The sequence below is a fragment of the Alosa alosa genome, chromosome 23, assembly GCF_017589495.1.
Source record: "Alosa alosa isolate M-15738 ecotype Scorff River chromosome 23, AALO_Geno_1.1, whole genome shotgun sequence".
Lineage (NCBI taxonomy): Eukaryota > Metazoa > Chordata > Actinopteri > Clupeiformes > Clupeidae > Alosa > Alosa alosa.
In genome coordinates this window covers 16,250,507-16,271,891 of record NC_063211.1, presented here as the reverse complement: position 1 = coordinate 16,271,891, position 21,385 = coordinate 16,250,507, and the positions used below count along the sequence as shown (strand labels likewise).

At 42.8% G+C, this 21,385-nt stretch overlaps 2 protein-coding genes across 3 annotated transcripts; both read right to left on the bottom strand.

The window, feature by feature from the left end:
• Window positions 1–2,155: 2,155 nt before the first annotated feature.
• Window positions 2,156–5,609, bottom strand: rgn (regucalcin). Of its 2 annotated transcripts, none has more exons than XM_048234893.1 (7): window positions 5,337–5,609; window positions 4,821–4,987; window positions 4,483–4,665; window positions 3,592–3,807; window positions 3,326–3,457; window positions 2,970–3,124; window positions 2,156–2,608 (listed from the first exon to the last, which is right to left on the bottom strand). In XM_048234893.1, exons 2-7 carry the CDS (start codon window positions 4,981–4,983, stop codon window positions 2,558–2,560), a joined length of 900 nt encoding a protein of 299 aa, XP_048090850.1. In that variant the 5' UTR covers window positions 4,984–4,987; window positions 5,337–5,609; the 3' UTR covers window positions 2,156–2,557. The 2 variants fall into 2 exon arrangements, with proteins under 2 accessions (XP_048090850.1, XP_048090849.1); XM_048234892.1 differs by having other exon boundaries at window positions 5,333–5,608.
• A 402-nt stretch (window positions 5,610–6,011) lies between these two features.
• vps16 (VPS16 core subunit of CORVET and HOPS complexes) lies at window positions 6,012–20,717 on the bottom strand. The gene is made up of 24 exons (XM_048235453.1): window positions 20,518–20,717; window positions 19,921–20,009; window positions 19,085–19,176; window positions 18,546–18,674; window positions 17,546–17,690; window positions 16,588–16,703; window positions 15,985–16,107; window positions 15,751–15,806; window positions 15,376–15,465; window positions 15,032–15,126; window positions 14,726–14,802; window positions 14,066–14,197; window positions 13,547–13,674; window positions 12,669–12,704; window positions 12,448–12,556; window positions 12,092–12,226; window positions 11,189–11,297; window positions 9,454–9,551; window positions 8,961–9,065; window positions 8,571–8,648; window positions 8,027–8,196; window positions 7,319–7,415; window positions 7,129–7,232; window positions 6,012–6,597 (listed from the first exon to the last, which is right to left on the bottom strand). Exons 1-24 carry the CDS (start codon window positions 20,565–20,567, stop codon window positions 6,462–6,464), a joined length of 2,499 nt encoding a protein of 832 aa, XP_048091410.1. The 5' UTR covers window positions 20,568–20,717; the 3' UTR covers window positions 6,012–6,461.
• Between the last annotated feature and the right edge of the window lie 668 nt (window positions 20,718–21,385).

Sequence of the window (21,385 nt, the reverse complement as noted above, 5' to 3'; positions counted from 1 at the left end):
AAAAGATAATTTTTCACGTCAAGAAAGTACTGTTGTTCGATAGACTTCAAAAGTTGCTGTTGGTTTTGTGCGAATCCACTCAGTGGACTACATCTCTCGTCTCGAATGATGTACGTCACCAACGTAATGAAACGATAAGAGCTGTTATGCTAGTCAACATCATATGGGTAATTCAAGGCACAAGTCAACCGGGACCAGAAAATAATTTCTTTTTCACCGTAGACTGCCGTTAAATTTTTTTTGAAAGATAGTTCCCATGGAGGCAAACGGAAGGGGCGGGACTTCACCACTCTATTCACTCCCAGAGACGCCAGGCTTCCCTGGAAATGACGATTTTGTGGCCCTTGTCCAATAAACGTGTAGCTTTTCTGCACTGAGATCAGAGACCATTGAAAGTCCAGTGAAGCCGAGCGTCTATGGGTTTTTTGCATGATTTTTTGATGGATCGTGTTGTTACAGCAATGTATTACGGGTGCGAAATCACGATAAATGACCGGCAAAACCTTATTGCTGAACAAACTAGCCATGAAGTTGAACATTTTTTCAGCATGTTCTAGTTGGAATAGTAGGCTAGAAGCTAATGTAATAGTGTTATTTGATGCGATTTTCCGTGATATTTTAGAGGCTGAGCTTCCCCTGTAGTCTTAGGGGCCATGCACACGACGCCGGTTTTTGTGAAACCGGTGAGGTTTTGTTAACGGTTACGCCTTGCATGTGCACGACGCCGGCAGTTTAGGAGACTGAAACCGATAGCTTTTGAAACCGGCTTCCGGCGGGGAACTTTTGAAACCGCCGGGCTAACTTTCGCCCGGTAGACGCCTGTAGGTGCGGCCGCAACTTTATGACGACATAGCCCCACCTCTCAACTCAGCCACGGCACTCGACCTGACATGTTGCTTGTCAAAACAAACCAAACCATTTATTCATCATATTAAAATGTTTTTCTTTCCCCGGTCATGATTTATGTGCACAATGTAGCCTATCAGCCTTTAGTGGCTAAGTTAGAAGCACACGTTAGCTTAACTTAGTTAAACACATTAGCTTACTGCATGTTAGTGTTTTCTCCAGTGGTGCTCAGACCTAATGCAATCCTAATGCGTAGGCTAAGTATTTGAAATTTCACATAGCAGTCACATTCCTTGAAAATGAACTTTATTAGTTTAACAGTTGAATTGAAACCCGAATTGTCTGTAGTCTCCTTATTTCATGCGACGGCTTAACCAGAACACTTATTAGACATTCTCTGGCTTAACAAACTGTTTCAACAATGTTTTCTTCTATGCGATTCACGCGAAATTGTCGTGAAGCTTCTGCACAGCGGCGCCATCGACTGGTCTGGCATATGCACTACAGCACATTTAGCCGGTTACACCTCTGTGTGTACACGCGAGATTTTTTCTTGCCGGAGTCGTTAAAGGTGTGAAAGCGGTGAGAGAAAATCCACCCGGCGGTGTCGTGTAAACGGCCTCTTAGAGCAATCGCCTCTGAATAGCTTATAGACCTGCCCTGATGTCCTCGCCTCGAACCAACTCCACGCCACCTTTTTAAATGCGTTTAGTGTTAACTCACCTAAATGCTAAAAGTGTTTCCACTGCACTTTTGTACATGTGCTCACGTGAAACTAAACTTTAGATTCTTTTTTGGTCATGTCCCCTTAGGGGCTCCGTACTATAGCGCAAAAGTGCAGTGGAAACACTTAGGGGCTCTGTACTATTACTACTAGTGCTATTTCGATAAGTCTGAAAAAAAAAAAACATTTCACATTTTAGATTTGCGCATTTTCAGGGTTAATGGAAATGCACACAGTCATGAAATACACACCAACCGTACGAACGTGTGACTTACAGAAGATATACTTAGCATACGAACTTGTCGGGAACAGTGCCATAACGTTAAGAGAGAGGTAAAGGAATAGGTTAAGAACTACATGTAGCGATAAGAACGTTTTGGGGAACCGGCCCCAGGTCATCTGAACATTTTGAACAAATGCTTTATTTAAGCTTCATTGTCTTGTATTAGAAGTTATATGCTGATGGGTGTCCCCTGCTTTTCTGGAGAAAGGTGCTATGCAATCTGTGATTATTAAAACCAAATTACTGTTGGTATTGTAACTCTTACATTGTTGTAGTCCTGCCAACTGCTTAAACAGACAACATGGTCTTAAAACCTTTTAATAGCAGTGGTATTATCTGACAAATGCATATTCATGGTTGTTATACTGTGATTAGGTCATGAGTATTACATCTAAACCCAGGGCTCCCTGACTAAAATTCGTCGTAGCTTCAGAGCCCTGCAAGTTTACACTCCCACGTCAAAAACAACAACAGCAGTACTGTCTATGAGTACACAACGTAGGCCTACCAGCTTCTTCCTACTACATGCTAAAATTGTATTAATCTCAGATGATGACAGATTTCACATTAGCACTAGTCTTGTTTAGTTCATTACTCAAAATCAAGACAAGACATATAACTAGAGCGTTGGTAGTGACATCCATGTCTGTGTTTGCGCTGACATGGTTTCTTCACATCTCTATTTCCGCGCCCTGTTTTCAGGCTTATCCAGCGAATGAGTATGCGGGAATTCCCTTAACTCCCAAGCCAGTCACCTGAAACACGAACAGAAACATTATCAGTATATAGAGTATAAGTGACACATATGTTTATTAATGACATATTAAATACTACAGAGAAATACGTTTTATATTTTAGACATCCTAGTTAGAAACAGAAGTTAGTGGACCCCTGCACTGTATTTCTTAATAATAAAGAGAAAGTCCATCAGAAAAACTATTGAATCTCCTATTCCACCAAATCTCACACCTATCTTACATAAAGTTCAGACAAGATGTTGAAATGTGAGAAAAGAATCCTAGTAATGCAGGAAAATCCCCTGGACTGTCTTTCCTGGTTGCGCTGCTGGGTTAATCCCCTGTCAAATAAAACCTCCAGAGTAGGAAGCACTGTCACCTTAAAGATGCAGCCAGCCTGAGGCTGTTTGGCCATGGCTGCATCATCCATGCCAGTGTAGGCAGACGTGACGTAGAGCTCAGAGTAGTCCTTTCCACCAAAGCAGACGGAGGTGGTCTTCTCAGCTGGGAGCTTCACCGTCTGGAGTCGAGTGCCTAGGAGAGATAGTAGTGCAGAGATTTTAGGAGGTGCCACCACCTACAGCAAATTGACCACACACAAACAGCACAGAGTAAAACAACTACAGGATTCATTTGGATCTCTTCAACTATCTGTCAGTAATGTCTCACATACACAGACTCACAAAACACTCAACTATGTTAATCAGTCACAGTCACTCAAACACACACACTCACCAGTCTGTGGGTCAATGCGCAGCACTCTGCCTCCATTGAAGCAAGCCACCCACAATTTTCCCTTGGTGTCGATGCACATGCCATCAGGGATACCTTCCTCCTTCTCAAGCTTGTATATCATTCTCCGGTTACCTATACACACACACAGAAACACACACACACACACACACACACATGACGCCCCCAATACATGGACATAAAATGTGTACAGTCAAACATCCAAAAGTAATAGACATGTTACAAAGAGGAATCGAAATAAAGCATACTGATGCTGCCCGTGTTAATGTCGTAGTCGAAGGCATCCACTTGGTAGGACAAGCTATCAATGTAATAGAAGGTGCGGTGGTCCAGGGACCAGTCTAGACCGTTGGAGATGTCCACCTGGTCAAAATGTTTGACCACAGTATGGTTGGGGTGCAGGGTATACAGTGACCCCTGTTTCCTCTCCAGCACCGCAGGGCGAACCTCCATCGCCATGGTGCCTGGAAAAGGAGAAGTACTTTAGTGTTAGTCGCCATGACATCAGGCTGGACCAGTATTCTGACGTTCCTCTACAGATTATCCATTAGGTCAAGTGAGATTTATGGTGGGTGAAACATACAGACAAAACAGACCTGAAAAATATCAGTTCTTCTGTCAATTCAGTAAGATACAGATATCATTCTGAATGGGCTGCCATAATGTTTCAGTCTGCTGTCAATTTCAGTAGCCTAGGCCTGTGGTCCTCAAATGGGGGTACGCGTACCCCTGGGGGTACGTGAAGGCACTCCAGGGGGTATGTGAGATTTTAAAATATACATATATTTAAAAAGTAGAATCCATGCAAAAATACTTTAAAAAGTTAATAAAAATATTTTTATAGTTCAAGAGAGCAAACTACAAATGAGTGTTTTGAATATTTATATTATGAAAACATATTTCACAGGGGGTACACTGAAAAAAGGTTGAAAACCACTGGCCTAGGCTCCATGTTTCAGTACTTCTCGGCTGCCAATTTCAGTAGGCTACTGTAGTGTCAGAAAAGGGTCTTAAAGTCACCTCACTGAGTCTGCGTGTCTATCAACAATTGCAATATAAAGCCCTTACATAATGGGCTTCAACATACTAAGCTTTGAACTTGAAGTTGCTGGATTTGCATTTAGCCTATGATTTCACACCTGCGAAAAACCTGCCAGCGGGGTCGACTTTCCCATCGTTGAAGCGGTTGTTGCTCTTTTCGCCCTGGACATCAACGATGGTGGTGACCTTCTGCCTGTCCCAATCCACAGAAGCAAACCGGGTGCCCTCAGCAATCACGTAGCCACCGGACTTCCGGGGCACGACGGAGCCCACGCACTTCTCTACAGTTGGTGGGAAAAGGAAAGTTGTGCGTTAGTCTACTGCCCCCTTCCTAGTTGTTAACAAACAGCTGGCTACAACTTGATGTTGAAGTCATGAGATTACACACAGCGGGTCACACTTTAAACGAATTATGATATGTAACTCATTGGCTCACCTGTGCGCACACTCTGAATCTTATTGGTCGATGGGTTCCACCTGCTCACTCTTTGGCCAGATATGTCAACATACAGAAGGGTGCCTTCCTTCTCCTCCCAAACCGGACTCTCGCCAAGTTCACATTTCTCCTTCACAACACATTCCACTTTGATGGACGACATTCCCCTAGTCATAAGCAAAAGCCGTTCATTCAATTGAGCTGCATGTAGGTTGTTAGTAGCTGCCTACTTTAGAGTGAACACTTAAAACCATGCTATTTAGACCTACTGTACGTAGGCTAAGTTACACATGTGGATTTAAACGTTGTCTAATGAAGCTTCGCTGAAAGTTCCTGAAAACTATAGAACGAAAACAACTTTAGTCAATGTAACTGTAGGCTAACATGTTGTAGCCTAATGTGTAACATGTTGCACGCAAACCTGTAACCTAAAATTTTTGGCTATTTTTTAATTTCGCTGACTGTAGTTACATTAACTGGTCTGCAGTGGCAAGAAAATCATTGAAACTCACCTACTGTATGCTACGTTCAAGTACACACTACGTTTCCGTCTTTCGCTGCTCTGGAGCTGGCAGTGGTCGCGTTGTGTAAGGTCCGAGAGTCTCTGCCAACTGCAGTTCTCCGACAACTTATAAACTGTTGTCGTCAGCAGAATAGAAAGCGCCTTGTCATACAGCCTGGCGCTTCATATACTACGGATCTGTTAATGAAAACCGCGTTGGCCAAAATTGGTTGATTAAGAGTAAATAGGACATGCTGTATTGTAGGCTACACTATACACAGCGCCATGTCAAAAAGATCTGAGCTGACTGCTCCCGGCCTTTATTCAGCGGAATGTGGGACGTGCACTGGGGAGCTTTGTCTCCCTCAAAGCAGACTAACGAATGCTCACTATGTCACTATGAAGGGGGAAAAAATTACACATTTCGCAGATCCCGCAGATCACAGCAGATCCCGTGCACCCTCCTACTTTACTGTTCAAACATCTAGCTGTAGTCCAGTTGTGTCTCCATTACTTTCAAGCAACATTTCAACAACAGATTATTGAATTCATCATAAGATATTATACATATCGTAGTATTTGCAAAGGCGACATAATTATTAATCCCAGTTAATTTACTACTGATGTCACACCCGTTCCCCCTCTAACTGAGTGTACGCAAGTATGCAAAAAAAAAACACACACATAAGTGAACATCTAATATGTTTAATGAGACAATGCATCTCACTGTATTGCAAATTATTATAAACACAGTCATGAAAGCAAACGAGAAGCATTTATGTGTAAGAATGCAAAAGTGCTAATCTCTATCAAGCTCTTCATTAGACTTGAGATACAGTATGTACAAAATAAAGTAAAACAAATCGACGCACAACACACAAACACATGCTTTCCCATTAGGGAAAAGTGTAAGGCCAGGACTGGGGCTGAACAACTGAGTGCAGAGTTCAAGGGGTACTTTATCCTTCTCAATTCAGCCATCAGTTGACAGTTTTTTTTTTTTTTCAGAAATACTTTCCAGACTGCTTTATTTCTGTCACTCTATAACAAGGTGGAGATAGAAGCTGCCCTTCGCGCCAGTCGAAAATGAGACTCTCTCTGATGGGGTGCCAGGCGAGCTCAGAGTCAAAGGTCAAAGGTCACTTTTTGGTGCCGGCTCGGTTGAGGCGCTCCATAACGGCGCGGTCGGTCGAGGCCGAGCAGCGGGAGAGCACGGTGCTGATCTCGCTCTCGTTACGCCGCTCGATGGCTGTGTCCGCAGCCCCCTCCAGATCACTGGAACGGAGAGAGGAAGGGAGAGAGGGATAGAAAGGCAGAAAGGAACCAGGAGGTGAAGAATGATGTATTAATTAGTGTGAGAAAAGAAGAGGAATGGCAAGGTTGTGGGGGGAGAAAGAGAGAATGATAGAATAACAGATTGGAAAGAGTGAAGAATGATGTTTTAGTGTGAAAGGAGAAGAATGGAGAGGGTGTGAAGGGAGACAGCACAGAATGTTTGTTCACAAGGATTGTTCACAGATGCGCTTCAGTTTGTCTTTGACTCACATTGTCTTGATTTACATTGTCTTACAATTTAACACACCCCTAAGTAACATTTTTTTTAATATTAAATATATGCCTTTTATGCCTTTAATCTGACCGGGTAGTGGAGAGAGTGACAGGAAGCGAGTGGGAGAGAGAGATTGGGTGAGATCAGGAAATGACCCGGCCCGGACTCGAATATGGTACGGGCGCTGTAACCAGTTGTGACATAGTGCCCCCCACCATTAAGTAACATTTATCATTTAATCAGATAGGTACACTTACCCAACTGCCAGGTGAGCTTTCACCTTCTGCTCTGGCATCACCTTTGACACATATTTCTTGGCCTCATATTTATTGTGCCTCTTGACACACACCTCTACAAAAGGCTGTGAAGACAGACCAAGAGACAGTGTTAGTCAAGATCACCATCACAAGGAACACGCTAGAGCTCTGGAGAGAAAGCCAACTTTACCAGATATCCGATGGGCGATTTCTTGCTCTTTGCAAATTTCTCCAATTCCTCCCAGTCCTCCTTTTCAGCAAGGGCAGTAAGCTTCAGCCACCAGTACCTGTAACACCACACACACACACACACACACATTAAAAACAGGTCAGAGCTATACCATTTTGTGCCTTAAATATTCTTAGATGACTGTATGGCTATTACATCAGGAAAGAATGTGAATGGGTCTTGTATCTTCATGAAGGTATTTATTATTCGAGAATGCCTGGTGAACTATACTTTGTCACACTTATTATATGGTTGAAGGTTGGCAAAACGATGAAAGAAACATTACTTATTATCAAATATTTATTGTTAAGTTTTTTTTGTATGAGAGCACTTTACTGAGGGAAAAGGCCATCACATAAGTGGAACTTTAAAAATAGCAACATTTTGCTAACTTCAAATCACAAAGAATTCCTGTTATGGTGAATGGACTGATTTGAACGATGTGAATTAGAAGCACAAAATCAATAAAAGCAGCCAATGACAGTCCCCATTACTCATTTTCAGCAGCCATTATTAAGAAATCGCTGAAGATTTGGATGGCCCATTCAATTTAACGGAATTCACATTAACATTATAATAATAACATATTATTATAACATAATAATATTTGTAGTGTTCTGCATCAATGGAAATGTAATGTAACGTTGCAGACGAGCCCTCCGTGCACACCTCTTGTCGGGGACCCTGAAGTCCTTGTAGAGCTGCTCGGCCTGCTTGTGGAGGCCGATGCTGAGCAGCACCTGCAGCGTGGCCTGCAGGCTCAGGCCCATCAGGTGCTCACCCTTATCGTCCTCCAGACGCTTCTGGAACCGCAGCAGGCGCATCTCATCCTCCGTCGCCTAGAGATGGGGGAGAGAGAGAGGGAGGGAGGGGAGAGGGAGTGAGAGAAGGGGGGGTGGAAAGGGAGAACGGGAGAGAGAGAGAGAGAGAGAGAGAGATGGGGCGGAGAGGGAGAAAGGGAGAGAGAGAGAGGTAAGAAAAAAGAAAGGAGACAATGTAGTAGTACAGGCCTCATCAGCTACTAAACATATTACACATTAAAATAAAGTTTAGTGCATGATTATAACCCCTTCATAACGAGGAGTATTTAAATAAAGTTGCATGAGAAAAGATTGGGCTAACAGGCCAGGCAGACCACTAAGGCCAGGCAGTACACTGGGGTCAAGACCTTGTCACCGAGTGACTCAGGAGAGTGGTGCCGCACTTAACATACCTTGGCAGCAAACTCGTTCTTCGCTTTATTGTATTCATCAACAGCACTCTGTAGTAGGGACAAACGGGCTTCCAACCTCTGGCGCATGTGTACACACACACACACACACAAGCAGAGTTAAAACAAGCACCTTTATGATTCATTTTACAGTTCCAAGCACATGATAACAATGACGACACAGTCAACACTTGAATGGTGAAACTAAGGGTGTCTGATGTTAAAGAGAGCACTACAACGCACGCACGCACATAATTTAAACAAGCATCTTTATGACTCATACAGCTCCAAGCACATGATAACAAGGATGATTGAATAGTGGGACTAAGGGTGTCTGATTTGTAAGTATATTAACGAGAGCACCATGCCACACACACACACACACACACACACCTTCTCTTTGTAGCTGGCCTTCACATAGAAGTTCCCTAATTCCTGATGGTCATCATCTTGGTTAAAGAGGTCTTTCAGGGTGTTCTGTTCTTGATGTTTACAGAACTGCAAGGCAAGCACAAAGCCACACACACACACACACACACGCACACACACACACACACAAAATGTAGCCTTTCAGAGACCTGCATGCAGGATTTAAGATCATATGTCTGTTGCTAACTAGCTACTGAGGGAACAGGTCGTACTGTGTACTGTGCCGACTCAGAGAGAGGCTTCTGAACGTGTTCTCAGTAACACGTTCACTCCAAATGATGTTATAGAAGCATATGGCTATTTTACACATTGACAGCTGGCACTGCATATCACATTCCAACAACATATTACATTGCTGTGTGCTGCATACCGATTCTTTCAGTATTGCGTAGACACGTGTCGGCGTAGTGCCTTCTTCAGTGTGCACAGTGCACAAAAAGATGGACTGTTTCCTCACCTGTCTGTAGAGACTAAGGGCAACTGGCTGGTTTCTCAAAGTCATGAAGAAGTCACCTCGGTTCATCTCGTTCTTCAAGTACGTCACCACTGTGTACACTGTGAACAGCAGAAATTACATTTATTTAGATAATATATAAAAATAAAAAATAAAAAAGACCACATACATGAAAATAAAGTTTTTTACCTTGTTAACATGTCTCTATGATGTTTGCTATGTTCTACAGGACATATTATGAGCAAAATAAGCAGTCAATGTCATGGCCAAGAACTTCTGCTTTGGATCGGCAGTCAACCAATCATAGCTTCAGTATGTAAACTCTAACTGCAGTCCTTCAAGACCATCATAAGGGTACTAAACCAAACCTGAGTTCTTGGGATGGGACAATTCTACATAAGGACGCAGACAAGCTAACTAACATGTCAGCTGCAGCAGCCGGTGAACAATGTGTAGAGAGGGTGATGGGGCCAGATTGATCCCTCTTCCCGCGAAATGGGGAAGAAGGTGCAAAGTTACATTTAAGCCATATGATTATAGACAGATGTGTTTGAAAATTAAACACACTTTTTATGTACTATTAAACAAACATGATGTACCCAAGGCTACTTTTAATGTTCGTACATGTGTCTTCTGAAGGGTGGACTTCAGGAGTGTGGGGAATGTGACAAGCCCACTTAACTGTCTCCGGGCCAAGGCAGCCTTTAGTGTGGTTACAGCTGGGTGTTTGTGTCGCTCGATGGTGTTTTAAGCCCCCACCGTCGACTACAAGGCAGCGGTGCGACCGTCGCCTTCATGGCACCTAGCCCTAACCCTTGCCTAACCCTAGTGCCTTCAATACAGCGCTGCCTCGAAGATGATGTTGGGGGCTTAAAACACCAAACACCGTTTGTGTCTGTGTTGATGTGTGTGTGGGTGCGTGTGTGTTGTAATATTCTGAGCCCAGATTCACACTCAACAGCTTTGGTCTTCTGGGTTTAGTAAATGGTTAGTCTACACACTCAAAATATTGTGCCATGCTGGGTTTTGAGTGTGTGAGTGTGAGTGAGTTTAGTCAGAGACTTTCTAATGAGGAGACACAGCACTCAAAAAATCCTCCATAGAAATGCATGGGGTTAGTTTGTAACGGCAATATGGCCGTTGTCTACACAAACCCACCCCTTCCTCGGCAAAACGTCAACATGTGAATACATTGAGCCAATCATATGTTGTGTTGTGAAGACATTTTCCCAATCATGTGTTGTGAACTTAGCCTGGGTGTTCCCATGCTGCCTTGCGCGCGATTTGATTCACGCTGCTAAGGCAGCCTGGAGACCATGGAGCAAATTTTCGCCTGAGATAGGGGACCAATCACAGAACAAGGGGGAAAGCAAGACAATGATGAGCTATGCACAGACGCATTTGATAGACATCCGTGGCACCCAATAAACGGATCTGGGCATTTTTTTCAAATACGAGAAAATTAACGTTTGGTTCCCAGACCACGTCTCACTGAGAAGTGGTGGCGCTAGCCAGGCTATTGTGAACTCGCTGCTGGAGCAAGATTGGTGTCGTGAAGCCTTGCGCACACGCATTTCTGCTGAATAGGATGCCCGATGAGTGCCCAAAAAGCGTTGCTACATGGCCGCCGAGTGGAGGGACTTGCCTAAAAGGACTTTGGTTTAGTCTATGAGTGAGGATTACCCAGAGCAGTGTAATAACTCAGTAGTGTGTGTGTGTGTGTGTGTGTGTGTTTTACCCAGATCAGTGTCTCCACTCTCAATGGCTTTGCTCAGAGCCAGCTGGCTGCGCTTCATCTTCAGTAACAGGGGGACCTGCTCTCCTGAGCGAGGCTCAAACTCCAACAACTACTCAGCAGGAGAGCGAGGGGAGGGGGAAAGAGAGAGAGGGGTGGTGAAAGAGAGGAAGAGAAAGAGAGGCAATTGACCAATGAATTTAATTGAAAGGATAAAGAAGAATACTGTGCAGATTATATACATTTTACTTCTATTCACCATTTAGTTCCTGTACTTTTGATAATCCTATTTGTCTTCTTTTGCTAACCACACCATTGTGTGAGCAGAAGTGAAATGGGGAACATGTTGAATATGTCTGTGCATGTGTGAGTGTCAGGAGAATGTAACGAATGAATAGCAATGAACTGGACAGTTACTTATTTGGTCAGTGTGAAGTTTCACTGGGGAACATCTGGTAACAAAGGAGTCATAAATTAAGTCCATGACCTGACCCCCTCAAAGTCAAAGTCAAAGTCTGCTTTATTGTCAATTTCTTCACATGTCAAGACATACAAAGAGATCGAAATTACGTTTCCCACTATCCCAGACCTAATGACAGTACATTACACTTCAAGAGACCGTTAATACTTGACAGTAAAAAGGAGACGTTACTGTTGCCACCAGGACCACTGCCTTTCAATGTCTGAAGCTTAGTTTACGAACATTACCAACATTATTTATAATAAACTTAGTGAAACCTTATTTAGTCATACTATTGCCAGTTAATAGTTGACATATCATAGCCATTGTCTCAAAGTAGAGCCCAAGATCTGTGTATCTGTCTTCTGTGTGTGTGTGTGAGCGAAATGTGAGAGACAGAGATATTGAATGGGACTCCACTGCACTGAAGGAGGGGGGTCAGCCACCTTGATGGCCAGTTCGGTGCGTCCACACTCGTAGGCTTTGGTGGCGATCTCAGAGTAGGAGATCCCTGTAGCCTCGCCCAGCTTGATGCTCACCGCCCGCGCCACCACCTCATCCGCCTCCTCCTTCTGCTGCACCTGAGAGAGAGAGAGGAAGGGAGGGAGGGAGGGGAGGGGGAGAGAGATTGTTTTTTTCCCCCCGCAGATTTTGCCTTGGCAACAGAGATTTGAGACTCCACACTAAATGACACAGAACAATATTAGGGGACCAACGTAAGACGGTAATTTCACACACCCACACACACACACACACACACACACACACACACACACACACACACACACACACACACACCCACCTTGCAGCAGGCCCAGTGTTTCAGTACTCTGCTCACTCCCTGGTATTCAGGGATCTTGAGATAGCGGCAGATCTCAATGGCCAGCGGATACAGCTTACGGTACACCAGCCTACCAAACAGGCCCACTGTGTTAATGGCTTCAGGGCAATATGTACGAAATCCTCCACACACAAACTTGAGCACAATTATATGACTCACAAATACATACAGCAAAGACTCACCGGTCAATAAGAACTTGCAAGGTCATCTGTCTGAATCTGGGACGGCCGTTTAGGACAATGACCATATGCATCACACAATCACATGACAAACACACAAATGAGACATTTAAAAGTTAAGCCTTACTTGAGCACCATCAACCATCACTGTCACACATTAATACCTAACGTGGTTCTAAGTAAGGGATAATGTATTGTCCGCCGGTAATTATCAGAAAATAAGTCCCGACAGGGAGAACAGATCCCCGACGTGCAGCGGAGGGGTTTTGCTTCGACCTGAAGGGACTTATTTTCTGATAATTTACAGCGGACAATACATTATCCTGCTTATTACACGGCTACTTGCCAAAACGAGAAATGAAACCTAACACAATGGGTCTTTAAAATTATTTTGCTACCGTTTCGTGTCTTCTGCTGACAAAATAAATAGTTTGCCACACAGATAGAACTTGACAGTTTCAGGTGTTGCGTGGCAACGTCTTACTAGCTTACTTTCCCTTTCAATGAAATTCCATTGCAATAAGCGAACAGACGTCTTGCGGAGGGATATGAAAGACGTTAATCAACCCGTTGCCATTGACAGCGGTGATTATATACTTTGCCGGTGATTTATGTAGATTTAACATAGGCCCGAACGTTGGGAAGGCCCATTCATGTGAATGGAACTTTCTGCAGCACTCTGAAGAGCCGTGTAATAACGTTTTTTAACGTGGTTAACATGTTTTTTTTTTGTGCTTTTCATTACTCACAGAAATCACAGATTACTTGTTTCAAACAAAGGCGGCCAAAAAATGCATGACATTCATAGCTAATCAATGCTTGATTGTATGACATTTGTAACTAACAAAGGGTAGGGGTGGTGTGGAGTGTGTCAAGGATACTGTGTGTGTGTGAGAGGGATTCCCACGATGTAGTCTCGCACAGAGTTGAGAACACGCAGGTCTCTGCACATGCTCACAAACTGATCCGGAGGGAAATTACTGAGGAAACACTTCCCAAAGGAGGCAGCCTGAGAGAAAGAAAGAAAGAGATAGAGAGAGAGAGAGAGAGAGAGTAAATACAAAATAAAGCAAGAGTGATTTTATGTGTTTTATACAGAATATAGAATATATCAAAATCTACAACAATACAACAATTAAATTTCAACTAATATCTTAAACTATGGTACTGGCTCATGGACAGTCAGTTTTATCATTGGAGTTAGTTAATCTGACCATAACGGTCATTCTCATATATTTGGCAGAAATCATTTTTACTGTCCAAATGCAACAAACGAGAATAGAGCGTTTCAGTTGCAAACCCAGTGTAGCTCTGGTGTTGTAGTCATTTCGGCTCACAGACTGGTTTCTGTTTTTAATTCTCCGTCTACGTTTCTACCCGTCTGTGTCTCTCTGCCTCACCCTCAGGAGTGTTTTCTGGGTCTCAGGTTCGTGCTCGTGTCCTGCTGCCTCCACACACTGCCGCACGGCTTCTCCCAGAAGGCTTTGCTCCTTTATCTCACGCAGGTACTCATCTGCCTTCTGGCTCTCTTTCTGCACACATCACAAATGTACAAACTCAAGTAAAAAGTTACACTTTTCCCTCTATTCAGTTACTTAAACCTTTCTCTCATACATATTCAACATTTTCCGACTTCAGACTTCACACAGCTGAACTACCAATGTAGGGGTTCATTTCCATCTTTTTTGTCAGAAATCATGTTACCCTCCACTGCATATTTCTGACCTAGAACACATGTGTAATGTGAAACAGCATTGCAGCCCTTGAGATGTATGTTTCTATTCTGTGTATATTCTAGTGTATATGACTACAAATGAATACATAAAGAATATATAATGAGTTCAGATGCAAAACCCTCTAAACCCCACCTCCGTCAAAAATGAGAAAATGATGGTGAGTGAATGTCTCCACACATAGTATACAATATGTTAATGAAATAATTTTGCTTCAAAACCCTCTAAATACCACTTTCTTCCTGGTCTGAAATATAGATTTGAAGGCAAAAACCTATAAGAGCCTGATAAAATTAATGCTTATTTAAAAGACACACATGCACATACCTCATACTCTTTGTGTGCCTCTAGTAGCAGGGCCCCAGGGGCCATGGAGGCAATCTTAAAGATCTCCTCGCATGCACCTGTAGGGAGAGAGTGTGTATATTCATTTAGTCAACTTTAGGTTGGGTGAGAGAAAATACTGTATATGCAAAACATAAGGGATGAATTTTGTATCATCCCACTGACATATCTTCATACGTGGAAATGTTTTTTGTCAGTGTCTGCATATGCATACATTCTTATCTATGTTAATGTATATGTATGTGTGTGTGTGTGTGTGTGTGTGTGTGTGTGTGTGTGCGTCCTGACCTGGCACCTCCTGCAGCAGCTCATGGTGTGTGCTGCTGATGATGCGAACCCCATCCAGCTCCGGGACCAGCACAGAGTCATCGTCCAGGTGATACCCACACCAGAGGTCAAGGGTCAACACGCATCACAGACACTCACCCTGGTAACCTGTCCTCTCCACAGTGACTCTTAATATGCCTAACAGGAACTTTTGTTAGCTTTACGACTTCGGAGTGTTCCACACTGATTTACATTCCAGCTTAAATCAAATTATGACACCATTTCGATCATAGTGGCAAATGAGTAGCCTTGCATGACAGATTACACACAGGCAATTTAAGTTTGATGACAGAGGTAAAGGATACTGGATGGTGTCTTTACACTTGCCGGCCACCAGGAGGTGCCGGTCCCACATGATGACCACTGAGGGCTGCTCACTCTTTGGTCTCCGACACCTATCAAAAACAAAGGCCACTTAACCAGACAGCATACATCTACTCTCTAATGTAATGCAGGGCCTTTGCATAGGCTACAGCCCCATGAATAAGAGGGTTGTCTATCTAATATACATCACTGTCAGTCACTCTCTTTAGTTTGCAAACCAACACAAGTGTGTGTGCGCACGCAAACACACATACATACAGTACACACACATTCACATACATGTACACATGCACGCACAGAAACACACACTGACAAAAGCATCCACACACAGGACAATTAGATACAGTGGAACATACCAGGCCATTTGCTTAGGGGGGGTTCTAAATTTGGTCTCGACCTCACTCAGTTTCTCCTGCAGATACAGCACACAGCACATTTCCCACCATATACTTTCACCCCAAGCAAAGGATCTTACATCGCAAAACTACTTTACTAATTAGACAGAGACACTAATATTTGTACTGTTTGTAAGAGAAAGACAGGCAGACTCCGTGTAGAGGGAGACTGCTGTACAGGTGTTGCTGCCTCACCTTGAGGTTGGATGAGCCCATCCACACGTGGCCAGAGTCGGTGAAGAGAGCCAGGTACTTATAGCTGAAGGACACGGCCATACTCACTATACTGGTGGCCTGAGGAGACAAGCCCGGGGGTGTCTGCAGAACCACACACACACACACACACACACACACACATATGAAAACATCCAATAAAAAACAAGCCCTGAGAAAAATACGGTGCATTAAATATGTGCATGTTTGTGTCAAGTGGTGTATGTATGAAGGAAGCATCTCAACATAGCACTAACAATGTTAGTGTGTGAGAGAGAGAGAGTAAGATAGATAGATAGATAGATAGATAGATAGATACTTTATTGATCCCTAGGGGAAATTCAAGGTCACAGTAGCATACACATTCACTAACAGCAGAAAAAGTAATTAAAAGTATATAATATAAAAAATACAACTAAGCAATAAAGACTGTAGAAGATTAAGAATATACTAAACTAATACTAACTACTATAAATATACTAAAATACAAATTATACGAAATAAAACTTAATCTAAATCAATTCTGGTTCAACCAGGGCCCATGCACTTATGTGTGATTATTTAAGTGTGTGTGCCAGGTCTCACCACTGCAGTGCAGGCTGTATTGTCCAGTATGAATAGATCTGCTCCGTATGCAAGCAGAACTTTGCTCTGTCGGTCCTGAGTCAACACAGCCCAACAGGAGGGCGCCTCCTGCAGGCCTGAGAGGGAACATCACAATCGCATCAATAAAACCATTCTCCACAAGCACTAAACTGCAATTCCATGGCTAAGACCAAGTAGCTCCTGTGTCGCTCTTTACCTCTCAATACTGTACTTAGGGAATCTGATGCAGCACTACTTCACTGAAAACACTGGTGCTTAGAATCTGGCTCACAGCCTAAATAGCAGTTGTCTTTTACGGCTGTCACGTTTGACGGGATTGTCAGGAAAACAATAGGGTCATTCCACGTCAATTCAACCCAGGCCCATGCACTTAGGTCTCAAAAAATTCTGAAATACTTTTCAAGATACAGCCAGTTTTACGGGGGAGGGGTGTGTTTTTTTTGTCAAAGTTCACAAGCCCATAGCGCAAGAACTGAACTATGTAGGAGGCTCAAATTGTACATGCTGGTACATAAATAGGAATAGTATGAAGCAAAGTCGTCATGTTTGGTCTGGATGATCCAGCATGGTCATAGCTGTCCCTCAAAGTTGATCAAAATTTTATTGGAGTTTTTGACTGGGCTCTGTTTAGGCCTTCAGAAGACATATTTGTATTCAACATAGGCTCTTCATTTATTTTCCTTATTGAGATAAGTAGAAACACTCTCACAAAAAGCAATGAACAAAAAATAAATCCCTTCAGGGTCTGAACGGCAGACCTCACAAGTCTGAAAAATCATTTTGGTTCTCATTTTCAGAGCACCCAAACACCTTGTGGGAATATACAAAGATTTTTAAAATATTTTTTCTTTATTCTTCATGGGATTCTAATGAATGTCTATGTGAAGGAGGTCATGTCTATGGGAAGTTATGCCTGGGACTGGAAGATCTGACCTACCTGGGACTTCAGGAAGCCTCCGCAGCTTCAGATCATCAATGTTTGTTGCCAAGGTGACCCGGAATGCTCCTGTGACTATGGCAACTCCAGTTCCATAGGGTGAATGGAACACTTTAGCTTCCAACACCTGATTCTGAACAACTTCCTGTTTGAATAAGTAAGCATACACTTATTACCAGTGTTGGGAACGTTACTTTAAAAAAGTAATTAGTTATAGTTACTCACTACTTGTTCAAAAAAGTACAAAAAAAAATTCAAGATATTGCACATCGACAGACCTACGGTTGACTTCAGCCTGTATCATAGGTTTTTGTTGTGAGGCAGAAAGATCTAGCTTTTGCTGCTTGGAGGACTTTGCTCCGAGTCCTTCTTTGCTAGTGGATGGTGAGCTATCATCTGTGGTGGAGGTATCAGTGTTTTTGGCCACTAGCTTTAGATGCGTGTGTGAGATGCTTCATTAAATTAGAGTTGCTTGATGTCGACAAAGTCTTCGCTCCTGGACATAATGTACACATTACATGCACGTTCTTGCCTTGATGAATTTGAAGTAGTGCTTATATCTCCACCTTGAAAATGCCAACTTTTCGGATTGCTCCTGACCTCTGCTGTTTTAAATTGAATCTCTATTTTAGCTGTTATGTGTGTGTGGCACGTGTGCTGGCAAGTGTGTAAAAACACTGGCTCTGATTGGCTATCATGAAACATGACTCTGCCTTAGCCAATCATAATCGCTTACGTCGTCATTAACCCACCTCCTCACTAGCTGTGAGCCAGGGTGCATTCGGATTACACAGTTTATTCAATCAATGCATAGTAACGCACCACATTTAACGTCCAGTAACGTTAACGGCGTTGTAACGATGGGAAAAGTAATTAGTTAGATTACCCCGTTAGTGAAAAAATAACGTCGCTACCTAACGCCGTCTTTTTAAATGGCGTTATTCCAAACACTGCTTATTACTGTGTAGTGTGTGTGTGTGTGTGTGTGTGTATTACTCACATTTCCCATGCTGAAGTGTCTTTTGAAGCTGCCAAATAGATCATAGATTAGCACAGTGCCATCCTCTTGAATGCACAACAGGTCATCACACACCGTCCACCCCAGGTGTCTCACGACTCCACTCTTCCACTGCAAAAAACCCACAGAAGAACAAGAGGATAAAGAGACAAGTCAACACATACAGAACTGTGTTCACCAATGGTCAATTCTCTTCAGTACAGAAAGTGCGTGTAATGCATACCAAGGTGCTGGCCACTGGTGAATCGTTCAGAGAGAGAGAGAAAAGTGCCGCACACTCTGGCTCCATATTCAAGTATTTAATAGGAAACATCATCGCTTAATAAATACTTTAATATGGAGCCAGAGTGAGCAGCACTTTTCCCTCTCTGAATAATTCTCTTCACCAACAAGAAGGCTGAACATTTCTGCTCATATCTAAGTTGTGCACTCACTGCTTATTTATGAGAAATTATTTATTGATTTATTTGAGAGAGAGTGTGTGTGTGTGTGTAGAGATACTGAGCTGAATGTGTGTGTACCGCAAAGCTGGCCAGGGAGCTTCCAGATGCAGAATAAATCTCCAACTGAGGGCGGGCATTGGGAGAACGTCTCTGGGGCTCTCGGAGAAGGGCTGAGAGAGAGAGAGAGAGAGAGAGAGTATGAAGTATTAACATAAAGTAATAAAGTAGTAATAAAGACACCAACTTGAGAAAAACAATGTCTAGATACAGGCTTAGCAACCACAGCCTGGCAATAGAAACAGGCAGACGCAGGCAAATCTGGATGCCTAAAGAAAACAGACTTTGTGTGAACTGTGACAAAAAAGAAATTGAGTCAGAATTACACTTCCTCACTAGCTGCCCAAACTACAAAGAAATACGCTCCAACTTCTATCCAAATGTTCAATCTATATCCAAAATTCTTCGAGATCGAAGATCACAAGAAAATTAGATATTTATTAGGAGAAGAGGAAGATTGTGCAATACTAACTGCACACTAAATACACAACTGTGACAGAAAGAGAAGGAGTGACCACTGAGCAACGTGCCCGCCCACACACACACACACACAGTGTATTGATGAAGTGTAAATGTTACATTTACATTAAGTACAGTATTAAGTAATGTTTGTCTATGTTTGTTTGTTTACTCTTTTGTAATTATTATTATTCCTGTGAACGCTTTGGCAATGCATCATATGATTTGTCGTGCCAATAAAGCATATTTGAATTTAATTGAATTGAGAGAGAGAGATATGGAGTTCACAGTGTGGTGTGAAAACCCAAATTGCAGAAAGAATGTGGAAACAAGACAAGATACAGGGGAAGTTAAACTTCCTCTCATAAGCTTTCACTCAGTAAGCTGGGGCCACTTACCAATGGGTCCTCCATAGGGTGCAGCAGCAATCAGACAGTCTCTCAGCCCATCCCTCAGATTCCATCCCATCTCATAAAGCTCGACCTTCCTGTAACATGTAAAGGACGCCATGAAGTAGGCTACTCTTGGGCCCATGATGACCAAAATCTACTGTTTGGAATGGTACGTCATCATCTGACACTCCAGTGGACTGTGCTGCAAGACTGCACTAGCAACTTTCGCTGTGTAAGCTGTATTTAAACGTTCCTACTGTCTGTGCAATTAGCATATCTTACAGTTTTGCGACCAACTTATTTAAAAAAAAAAAAAAAACATTTTCACCGATGGTGTCGGTGAATTTTTATTCAGGGATCAAAGGCAATCGCCACTAGGCGTGACATGTCATATGACTATTCGTCACGTTACTCTGCAATGCACATCTAGGCTACACTACACTATGTTGTTCTGCGTTTATGTTAACTGTATGACATAACATTGCAGACCAGAAGGCACAACGAAAGCAGTGAGTGTAATGGACTAGATATAGCCAACTACGTTTAGAAGCTGCATTGCGTTTAACATTATGGAAAACAACAAAGTGCGAATGACAAGCAAACCTGTAAAACGCCTCCCCAAGCGGGTTCCAGTTCGCTGTCACAAACGCCATAGTCCCGTCGGTGGCCAAGGGGCACAGATCCAGATGAACGGGACTCTGTTTGGGTTCCCTGGCCACCTGAATAATGGTATATATTTTCTAATTGTTGATATTTTCTCTTATTCACTTGGATCCAAATCCTACACTTCCGTCTCTCACTTGTTCTTTGAATAGTGATTCTGGAATTTGAGTAATTATAGCGCCATCTAACGTTGTGGAGAATAGATGGTAACGTTATGACAAATGATCATTTGGTGTCGCTGTGACATTGCACTGCTTCGTTTGAGACGTCTAGGCTACTTCTGCTGAAAAGTTGAGACGAGACCTGAGTTCATGTAAAAAACACCAATACTGCAGCGGCTGAAAAATTGTCACTCCATCTACATTCAGGACAAAAGTAATAACCTTTAGATGAAACATGAATATTTTAAATAAATATCAAAGCACAGTCTCCTGATCTCCTCTGCTGATATGATAGGCTACTGCATGATCTCATAGGCTAGGCCTATATTTTGACTGTGTGTTATTAAAAAAGTGATAAGAGCCGTTTTGAAGGGACTATAATGAAAATATGACTTCATATATTCTATATTCCTATCGGTATCAAAATAGTCTGATGTTATAGCCCAAGTATGCCTAGCCCAAGTCTTCTATTTTTGTTACAGGCCGAGGCCACTGTCTAGATTTTTCTTCTTGAGGTTATCACACTCACATAAGTTCTCTACACAACAGGGTATTAGTGCTGAGTGGAAGAATATGATGAAATAATTGTTATCACACCTAGTTTCACATCACTATGTGCACTAGCCTAATCCAAATGGATTTCCTGA

Coding starts and splice junctions, on each gene's coding strand:
- rgn (XM_048234893.1), bottom strand. CDS start 4,983: ATGTCGTCCATCAAAGTGGAATGTGTTGTGAAGGAGAAATGTGAACTT. Junction 4,666..4,820: donor GATTCAGAGTGTGCGCACAG/GTGAGCCAATGA, acceptor CACCAACTGTAG/AGAAGTGCGTGGGCTCCGTC. Junction 3,125..3,325: donor GCGCATTGACCCACAGACTG/GTGAGTGTGTGT, acceptor TATCTCTCCTAG/GCACTCGACTCCAGACGGTG.
- vps16 (XM_048235453.1), bottom strand. CDS start 20,567: ATGGCGTTTGTGACAGCGAACTGGAACCCGCTTGGGGAGGCGTTTTAC. Junction 8,197..8,570: donor AGAACGAGTTTGCTGCCAAG/GTATGTTAAGTG, acceptor CCCCATCTCTAG/GCGACGGAGGATGAGATGCG. Junction 7,233..7,318: donor AATCGCCCATCGGATATCTG/GTAAAGTTGGCT, acceptor CTGTCTTCACAG/CCTTTTGTAGAGGTGTGTGT.